The 10,290-nt window shown below is 31.1% G+C and overlaps 1 protein-coding gene and 3 long non-coding RNA genes across 4 annotated transcripts in view; 3 read left to right on the forward strand and 1 right to left on the reverse strand.

Annotated features, from left to right (window-relative positions):
* The window catches only part of LOC107621059 (pollen receptor-like kinase 4), a 6,408-nt gene extending 2,312 nt beyond the window's left edge, over nt 1-4,096 (forward strand). The window contains exons 2-3 of the mRNA XM_021114002.1: nt 170-916; nt 3,259-4,096. Coding sequence (XP_020969661.1) covers nt 170-916; nt 3,259-3,878 — 1,367 coding nt within the window. The 3' untranslated portion in view covers nt 3,879-4,096. The remainder of the gene's footprint in view (nt 1-169; nt 917-3,258) is intronic.
* LOC110268101 overlaps nt 6,303-10,290 on the reverse strand; it is a 25,284-nt gene continuing 21,296 nt past the window's right edge. Inside the window, exon 3 of the long non-coding RNA XR_002356158.1 lies at nt 6,303-6,569. This is a non-coding gene — a long non-coding RNA (uncharacterized LOC110268101). The remainder of the gene's footprint in view (nt 6,570-10,290) is intronic.
* LOC110268100 lies at nt 7,481-8,234 on the forward strand. The gene is made up of 3 exons (XR_002356157.1): nt 7,481-7,748; nt 7,996-8,038; nt 8,129-8,234. It is a non-coding gene; the product is annotated as an uncharacterized LOC110268100 (long non-coding RNA).
* Nucleotides 9,736-10,195, forward strand: LOC107623777. Its single transcript, XR_001616617.2, has 2 exons — nt 9,736-9,841; nt 9,971-10,195. It is a non-coding gene; the product is annotated as an uncharacterized LOC107623777 (long non-coding RNA).

Genomic DNA, 10,290 nt, shown 5'->3' on the forward strand with positions numbered 1-10,290 from the left:
AATTTTGGTAATTAAATTTTTTTATGATTAGTTTATTTTGGTGTGCAAATAATATTTTTGATATATATACTAAATAGTAAATATGAATAATCACACTATCTGCATCAAAATTAATTCCAACAAAATCAAATTGTCTATAATTAATTTTTTTATTTTTCTTGTGTATCAGGTAACAAAGGACTATGTGGAAAACCTCTAAGCAACCCTTGCAGCAATAATGAACAACCCACCCCTCAAAATGACAACAAAACTAACAAACATCGCACACTAATAATTATAATTATCATAGTGGTAATTGTGGTTATCTTAGTTCTAATCCTAGCACTCTTCATAATCATAAATCGCAGAAGAAAAGCCAAAAACCCTAATCAGCTGGTAGAGGCTGCAAATGCATCAAAACATCAGAGTAGTGTTGCAGTTTCAAGTGATGAGGCCAAGATAGCGACATCCATGGAGGCAAGGGCATCCATTGAGCCAAGTATATCAATAGAAACAAAATCCATAGACATGGCTGCGACTGAGGCTGAGGCTGCGACAGCCGTGTTATCCATTCAGAGTGTTGAAGATGGTGGCGGCGGCCACGGAGGAGGAGGAGGAGGAGACTTTAACTTTGTGAGGGAAGATAGAGAGGTTTTTGATCTGCAATACCTGCTGAGGGCCTCGGCCGAGGTCCTCGGCAGTGGAAGCTTTGGATCAACCTACAAAGCTATGATTCATAGTGGTCAAGTTGTGGTGGTGAAGAGGTTCAAGAACATGAACAAGCTTGGAAAACAAGAATTCTTTGAGCACATGAGAAGGCTTGGGAGGTTGACACACCCTAATGTGCTCCCTCTAGTTGCATTCTACTATGGAAAAGAAGAGAAGCTTTTGGTCTATGACTTTGTTCAAAATGGGAGTTTGGCTAGTCATCTTCATGGTATGATTATCATTTATTATTGCATTTTAATATTTCTTAATTAATTGTTATATTCTTGAGTCTTGACACACTATACTAGCATAGTTATTATCAAAATAAAGAAATTGTGTTTTTATGTTTACATATATTTCATAAACATGAAAAGAAAATGAAACACTTAAGAATATGAACTAATTCTCTTCTCGTTTTTTTCTTCTTTTAACCGATTCTATCAAGGAATTAATAAATATAGATGTTTTTAATGAAGTTTTTATATTGTATACAAAATTTCAATCAGGTTTTCATATACTAAATGATAAATTAATTGGTTTTGCTTTTTTCTTGAAAAGCTTTATACAATACTTTTTAATTTTCAAAGTGCAAAGTTTTTGTTAACGCATTATTATTAGTTTGATTTTTATTGTTTCTCTAACAACAAAATAGTTAATAAAAAAATCAGGTCTCCCTTATAGCTAATGGAAAATGCTACTTGTACAACAAAATTCAGCCTTTGATCAACCTTTAATATTATTTAATTAATTTTTAATTAAAACATATTCCTATTTTTTAAGATACGCATTTATAATTAAGATTAATTTAACTTTTAAAAACTAAAATTTCTCTAACTTTCTATCCACTTCATAGTTAGTTATTATTTCCTTCTTTTACGTTTCTTCTCTCTCTATAACACGGTTTTCTTCTTTTTTTTTTTGGTGACTACACGGTTTTCTTCTTTAATATTCCAATTTGTATCTGCAGAAAAAAAAATCAAAATCAGTGCATTTAAAAAAAATTAATCCCTTACTTATTACCTTTGATAAAATGCAGGATCTGTTTTACGACTTTTTAGTGATAAATAGTCGAATATAATTATATACACAAACTAAAATATTTTTAATTGTAGTTTTTTTTTTCAATTGTAACACATCTAAAATTATTAAGTTATACAAAAAATATTTTTAAAACACATCCAAAATCCAAAATCATAAATCTAAAATTTAAATTTAAACATTAAAAAACAATTGTAACACATCTAAAATTATGAATTATATAGAAAATATTTTTGAAACACATCCAAAATCATAAATATAAAATCTAAATTTAAACATTAAAAAACAATTGTAACACATCTAAAATTATGAATTATATAGAAAATATTTTTGAAACACATCCAAAATCATAAATATAAAATCTAAATTTAAACATTAAAAAATAATTGTAACACATCTAAAATTATGAAATTATACAGAAAATATTTTTAAAACACTTCCAAAATACAGAAATTGCACATGCAAAAATAATGATTGCAATATATATGAAAATCTCTTCAAGTCATTTTATTCGATTTTTATTTCAAAAAAATCAAAATTTATACAGAATAATAAAAAAAAGTAATGGTGTTAGAGACTCATCCAAACTTTAGGTAAATTTTTGGCGTGGACGAACGGCGACGTTGATGCGGACGAACGGCTACGAGGAGGAGGAAGGCGGCGACGAAGATGAGTGTTGACAAAGGGAATGTGGCGTTGCGAATGAGCGCCGAGAAGGAGGAAGGCAGCGTTGAGGATGAGCGCGGAAGAGGAAGGTGGCACGGATGAACGACGGCAGAGGATTACTTCTCGATGTGCGCCTCTAAGTTTTCTATGTGCGCCTTTGGGTTTTCTACATGGGGACAAACGTGACTTCTCTGCTTCTTTGAGTGTTTTTTACGGGTTTAGTTAATAATTTGATGGTTTAAGCCAATCAAAATTTTGAATTTTGAATAATTTTATTTTTAGATATGTATTTAAATTATAATATATTAATAATTAAATATATTAAATATGAATCAGAAATTTAAATTTTAAATTTCAGTTTTTTTAGATTGTATTTTGAATATGTATTTAATTTTAAAAAGACAATAAATCTATTCATAATTTTTAGATGTGTTTGTTTTAATTTTTTTTAAATTATTGTAATAAAAGGCTGAATGTTGTACCATTTTTAAAGGATGCCTAATTGAATTGATAATTAATTGAGTTTTGCTACGTAGATAATGACTTTTGTAAATAATGTAAACAATAGGCTCTAAAATTAACCTAATAAAGTAAAAAAAAATACTCCATTAACAAATTACTTCTTAAACCTTAACATTAGAATAACCATTTACACACCTAGTGAAATGAACATCCAACCATTGTTAATTATGCACTAGTAAATCGAATCAAAAGAAATAACCATCCAATTAAAAATAATAAACATAATCATCTACATACCTATTAAATTAAACCTCCGACATATTCATTATTCATATTATTTAGTATTCTTATTCTCTACCTATACCTTTTCTAATTAATAACGTTATTATTATTGCTAATGTGCAGGTAAACGAAGTTTAGCGTTAGATTGGCCAACTCGTTTGAAGATCATAAAAGGAGTAGCAAGAGGCTTAGCATACTTATACAAGGAATTTCCAGACCAAAAGCTGGCCCATGGACACCTCAAATCCTCAAATGTTTTGTTAGATCATGCATACAAGCCTCTTTTAACAGAATACCAACTCGTGCCAGCAATAAACAAAAGCCACGCCCAGCAATTCATGGCAGCGTTCAAGTCTCCCGAGGGAAGCCAGCACGACAGTCCTGGCGACAAGACTGACGTGTGGTGCCTCGGGATCCTTATACTGGAGTTGCTGACAGGAAGGTTTCCTGCAGATTACGTGAGGCACGGAAAGGGTGCGAGCGAGGAGCTAGAGACATGGGTGAAATCTATTGTGAGTGGGGAGGTGATTGATAAGGACATGGTTGGAGGAAGCAATGGTCAAGGGGAGATGTTGAAGATGTTGAGGGTTGGGATGGGGTGTTGTGAGTGGAATGAGGGGAGTAGGTTGGAATGGAAGGAAGCTGTAGCCATGATTGAGGAGGTGAAAGAGAAAGATAATATGGAAGATGAATCTTCTGGTTTTAGTGAGTGGGACTTGTCCTTTTATTCGGAAACTCTTTAGGTTGTATTTGGATGAAGCATAATTAAATGTGAGAAGTAAAATGAGATTTAATAAGAAAGTTGAATGAAGTTTAAAAGGTAAAATTATCAAAAAAAAATTCTTAGGTACTTTAAAAAAAAAGCAAAGGAGAGTTTTTTTTTTTTTTATTTCATTCATATTATGACACATTGTAATGTTGAGAAGACATAGGTAATAGGTTTCTCCAAAGAATTCAGGTCTTCTGCATTTTGAAAATTTAATTTTAGCAATAAAAATGTCCCCACATTATTAATGAAATAGAACAAAAACTCTCATTTAACTTTGAAAAACCTAAAAAATTCTCAAATTATCACTTGCTTTATTTTCCAATCAAATATGATTCTATTTGAAAAAACACAATTCAAAAACTCTCAACTAACAAGGTTCACTTTATTTCATCTCAAATAATCAATCTCAAAAAGTGCTTATGAATTCACCGATCTTCAAGATTAAAAAAAAAAAGTCTAAAGAAATAGTGGTTAATCTTATAAGGGATATTTTAAATACCCACTACTAAAATTCAGATATTTACTAATTTTTTTATCTAATATTTTTTAAAATATTAGCTATACTAATAAAATTATACTTTTAGTAACATTTGTAAAATAAATGTTAAAAAAAATTATTTTTATTTAAAAAAAATAAAAATAAAATACAAACATTACCAAATACAAAGGAGATGTCCTCTTTAGTCTTCATTTCTCCCAATTTCACGCGTCTTCTCACTCCCACTTTCGAGGGGTGTTCTATTCAGTCTTCATTTTTCCCCAATTTCACGCGTCTTCTCACTCCCACTCTCGAAGCTGTGAAACCACCTCTCGCTCCTCCTCTTCGATCTCTCGTTCCGCCTTTTCGATCTCTCGTTCCGCCTCTTCGATCTCATGGTTTGCGAATCGAAACCACAATCCGGTGTTCTCACTCTCACTCCAGCTCGCGTTGTCTCGCTTCTGGTTCATCCTCTTCCGCCGTCGTCTTCTCGCCTGCACCGCCGTCTTCTTGCCGGTTCCATTGTCAGCTCGTCCCACGGCCTGGTAAGTTTCAGTTCTCTTGTTTATTTAGTTTCTTACTCCTTCAATCCTCTTTAATCTTTAGGTAATAATTAATTTGATGTATAATTATTAGTTGATTTAAGTTTTTAATTGGTTATTTAGTAGTTAGGTTTTGAATTTAGGTTATTTACCGATCTCGAAACATGTTTATTTGCTTATTAAGTTGTTAAAAATCATACATTATTAAGTTTTCATATCCTCTGTTTTCTAGTTGCTTTTTCTTACTAAGCTTGGATTCTAATTTTTGTTTTGATGTTGATGTGGAATGGAGCTTCTTGAACTTGGAAGTGGATGAGGGAATAATAGGGGAGTTGAGCTGCTTGTTACTCTTGTTGGAGGTGGAGCTTGTGGAATTGAGCTTCTTGAAGCCAGTAGTGTCGGGGGTTGTGGTTTTAGAAGATGATGAACTCTTGGAGGAAAGGTTTTCGGATTTGATGGTTTTGGTTTTGGTTTTGGTTTGGTTCTTGGCAGAAATGTTACTACTAGATTTGAGTGTTTTTGTTTGGTTGTTCTTGGTGGAAAGGAAATTAGATTTGATGGTTTTTCTGCATACAATAATCCATTAATGTGATAGATTTTTATAGATAATTCTGCATGCATTGTGTTTTTATGCATACAATAATCCATTTCCATAAAAATAATCCATTTCTGTTTGTATACTCTCTCTTTTGATTATGCCCATGTAAGATAGGATAACTGTAAAAACTAAAAAGTAAAGCAGAGCAATTTTTTCAAAAAGATCATCAATTTGAATCTAATTATAAGTAGAATCAGTTGAGCAAACAATAATAACAAAAATGATATTTTCTTAAAAAACTAAATTACAGCCAGCATTATATTATAGAGAGAGAAAAAAGAAAAAAGCTAATATAGAAATACAGAAAATTAAGAAATTTTTTAATGAAAAATATACTAACAAAAATATAGAAAGAAAAAGAACTGAAGAAGCAATGATGATCAATCTCTCTCTTCTTCATAGTAAGAGCACTATTTTTATCTTTCTCATAGGAATCGAATGGAGAACAAGAAATGAAATTACAAAAACCCCCCATAAATAAGGACAATAATCTCTATCAAAGCAAGGGAATTAGCCTTCCACTCTCCAGATACCCAAACCAAGCGGCGTCACTCCAGCGTCACGCTATCGTCGATTCGTTCTACCACCGTCTGATGCAGTTTTCAGCCATGCTCTCTCTCCCTCGAGTTCCATCGTGCTCCCTCTCCCTCATACTCTATTCGAGTGAAGATTTGCTGCGATTTAAGTTATTTTTCTTGTTGTTTAGTTCTTAGTCGTGCTGTATTTTCTATGATTTACTGGTTTGATTTCTTGTTCTTATTTTTTCTTATTTAATTGTTCAATCATGGCTGTGTTTGCTGTTAATTGTTCAATTTTGGCTGCCTTGGTTAGTTGGTGTTTGGAGAATAATTTTCTTTCACTTAATTTATGTTGTTGGTTTATAATGGCTGCCTTGGTTGATTACTTGTTGTTCAGTTCTTGGTCTTGCTGTGATTTTTTTAATTTTTTTAGTTCTTGTTCTTGCTCTTTTGCTATTATTATAGGTCTTTGTTCTTGATTTTAGTTCTTATTTTTGCTGTGATTTAGTTCTTGTTCTTCTGGTCTTTTCTTATTTAATTGTTCAATTATGATTGTGTTTGCTTTTAATTGTCCATTTATGGCTGCCTTCGTTAGTTGGTGTATGGATAATAATTTGTGTTCACTTAATTTTAGTGGTGGAGTAGGCTCAATTGGTGGCACAGGAGGAGGAGTAGGAGGCCTTGGTGGAGGATTCGGTGGCGAAGACAGTGGTAGTGGTCTAGTGGATGGTTTTGGAGGAGGTAGCGGTGGGGGTGGTGGTTTAGGGGGTGATTATGGAGGCGGAGGCAGAATAGGAAAAGGGATAGTTGGTGGAGTCGGTGCATAAGGTTACAAAGGAATTGGTGGTGGCATTGGAGGAATTGGTGGTGGTGCCGATGCCATTGGTGGTGTTGGTGGTTTCATTGGAGCCACCAAGAAACAAGTTGAAACAAATAATAAGCCATGATTATCAAAACTATTTAGCTAATAGAAACTTCCAATTTTCATAGATTTTGTCATATGATATTTTAATTAATTTCATGTATGTGTTGTTGATTTTACTTCATAAAAGTGCTTGCTTAATTAATCTATATTTTTTTTCAATGATGTTGTTAATGTACCCAATAATAATTCATGTAGCTATATGTATGAGTAATGAGTAATATATATTTTGTGAGATCGATCTTGTGATGGAGTACATGTATAATTTTCTTGGAGTAGAAAAAGATTTAGCACTATCTAATATTGTTCTGCTATTTCTGCTTGAATGTAATAATACATGCTTGTTATTTTCTACTTAATACTGCTTGTTCTGCTTGAATGATTATATATCAAATTGGTATGTATGCTAATACTGCTTTCATGCAAAAATATTACAATTATTAGTTTAGATGGGAGATTCTTCTATTTCTTCATGCATCAACTATAAACTATATATCTTTGAGCTTTGGCCTTGAGATTTTATCTTACGTACTTTCTATAATTGTTATAGTGTTATGGGAAACAAGAAAGACAAAGCTTTAAGGTCAAGCATCTCAATGAGATATATTATCTATGAACAAGAAGAGCAAATTAGATTAGGTCCTTGTCAATCCCGATTAATATCAACCGTGAAGAAAAGTAGAGGATTGAAAGGTGGTTTTATGGTTAATATCATTGGTGAGTTAGAGGATATTGCATCAAGCCCTTCTCATCAAACACCTTTAGTACCATATGCTAATGATGACAGTAAGTGTGCCTTTATTTCATGTGATTTGAAAGAAATAAAATAATACTATTTTTAATTTCCTGCTTGTGTATGTGTATTTTATTCTTGAATTTGATAATACCTTGATACTATTGCCCGATTCTTTTTTTAAAAAAGAAAAAAAAAACCACAGAAACAAACAAATTAGGAAACTGAGATAATTTTGACTTTTGTCACGGTTAATCTATTTCCTTTCAAATGACTTTTGCTTTTAATACTTGATAACAGGACCAGTTTTAGCATCACCCCAAACTAATGATGATGATAATAAGTAATTATGTTTTATGTTTAGTTTAATACTTATAATCAAGGCATATTATTTTTTGCATTATTGTCTTTTATTTATTTATTTCCATAACAGGACCAGCAACCAAAAAAAAAAGGGGTCCGACAAAGTGCCTTAAAACTCATGGTTTAAGCTATGAGGATCGGCTGCCAATAAGATTAAATAAGTATGGTCAACCAATTGGTTGCAATCGAGCCAAGTTAAGTAGTCATTTAGGGACTTTGGTTAGAAATGCACATCTTGCTCCATTGACATACACAAGTTGGCATGGACTTAAAGATAATTGGGAAGATTTGTAGGAAGCTACCATTGCATTACACTTTTACCTCTTTTAACTTAGGTGTTTTTTTTTTCTTTATTGATCTTAAAAACTAAGTATTACTACATCATAGTACAGAAAAAGTTTGACATTGGAGCAAGAGCTAAAGGGAAGATTTTTTTGTCATAGATTAATGTAGTTTGAATTTTGGATTTTAGTCCAAGCTTGAGGATGCCATAGTTTCACATCCTAAAAAATTAGAAAGCACAAATCAAGATGATATACTTTTCCAAGTATTAAGAAAAGATCAACCCAGTCGTGTCCGTACTTATGGTAGAGGTGTTGTAGCTTTAGATTTGTGGGGACCTAGATCTCAAGTTGAGACGGAGAGGTTAATTGAAGAAGTTAATGAGAATGCTCAAACAGAAATTCAGAATATACAACAAAAGATGCAAGAGGAGATGGAAATAAAACTTCAAGAAAGAGTGGAGGACATAAAGTCACAGATGTTGTGTAGATTTAATGTGTTTTTGAATTAACTACAGAAAAATTTTTTAGGAGTAGAAATTTCATATCTCTCTTTTATGTCAACTACTTCAAATACGAAGGAAGTAGAAGCTACTGTAACAACAAATCATGAAGTTTTTGCTGTTAAAAAAGAGGTGTTTATATTATTCTTTGCATTTTTTCTTAATAATAATTTATAAAATTTACTTTTCATAGTGTTAAATGTATTCAATCATTTAATCTACAATGAACCAATCTTAGCGTGTATAGACTAATAGTATCATTAGCATTCATTCGGAATTCAAAGAATGATATCTAAGTTTATAATTTCCTGTTTTAGATTTAAGCTACCCTCAAAGTATTTGTACAGCAGTACTCAAGCTATATTATATCTGTTTTATATTTAAATAAATATTAACTTCTTCTTTTTTTACTAAAATATTGGAAATTAGTATTTTTTTTATTATTTTATTTTGTTCAATAATTTTTAACTTGTTTGTAAATTTTCAATTTTCCATAGTGGGCTCATAGTGGGCTGATGCACGCCTTTGGACCTGTCTTAAGATTTTTTAAACCTTTACATTTCTAATGTGTTTGTTCATTATATTTTGATTCTGATTTAATATATCTCTTGTTTTTAATTCCTTTATTTTTTATCTTCACTTCATAAACACATACAATTTGAATCAATATTATTATTTTCTATTCTATTTAATAACCAACAACTATCACGATAAAACTTCTTAACAAATTAATATGTGAACTGAATATTAAAAAAATGAAGCCATAAAACAAACAGAGAGTCGTGCATGCACTTTTGAGTGCCCCTTTATTTTTTCTTTCCCTTTCTTATTATGGGTGGTTTAATAATATTATGGGTGGTCTAATAATATTTTATTTTTCTTATATTTTAGATTCCAAGTAAATCATCTACTATAACAGAAGGTGTTTCTAAATCTCATACTAAGTCATTACCTCAAACAAGGGAGAAGAATGTGATTCTTTTACCTAAAAAGAAGCAGGTATATTTATACCTAAAATTGAAAAATTTAAAATAGCATTTATAATTCATGCTTTATAATAATATATCATATTGAGATTTATTGTAGAAATATTGGTATTGGTGTCTTAAAATAGTTATTTTTTTGCAGATTTTTTGTTCTTCTCTTACTCGAGAAGTTCTTGACTTGAAATTGGAGAAAATGAAGCATGACCAACATAAGAAAAGATAAAAAAAAAAAAAAAGAAGAAGAAGAAGAAGAAAGTGGTGTGCTTGTAATATCGAGATGAATTTATGAATTTGTGAATTTAATGAAAGAGACAAACTTGTACAATGATTATTGATTAAAGAGGCTATAAAAATTTTATTTTGTGAATTTGTGTATTTAATGAAATATTTCATGTTGTAGTAATTAATTTTAGTATATTTATATTGTGTATAATATAAAATAAAAAATAGTATAATAGAACT

Source organism: Arachis ipaensis, chromosome B10 (assembly GCF_000816755.2).
Source record: "Arachis ipaensis cultivar K30076 chromosome B10, Araip1.1, whole genome shotgun sequence".
In the NCBI taxonomy this organism is placed as follows: Eukaryota; Viridiplantae; Streptophyta; class Magnoliopsida; order Fabales; family Fabaceae; genus Arachis; species Arachis ipaensis.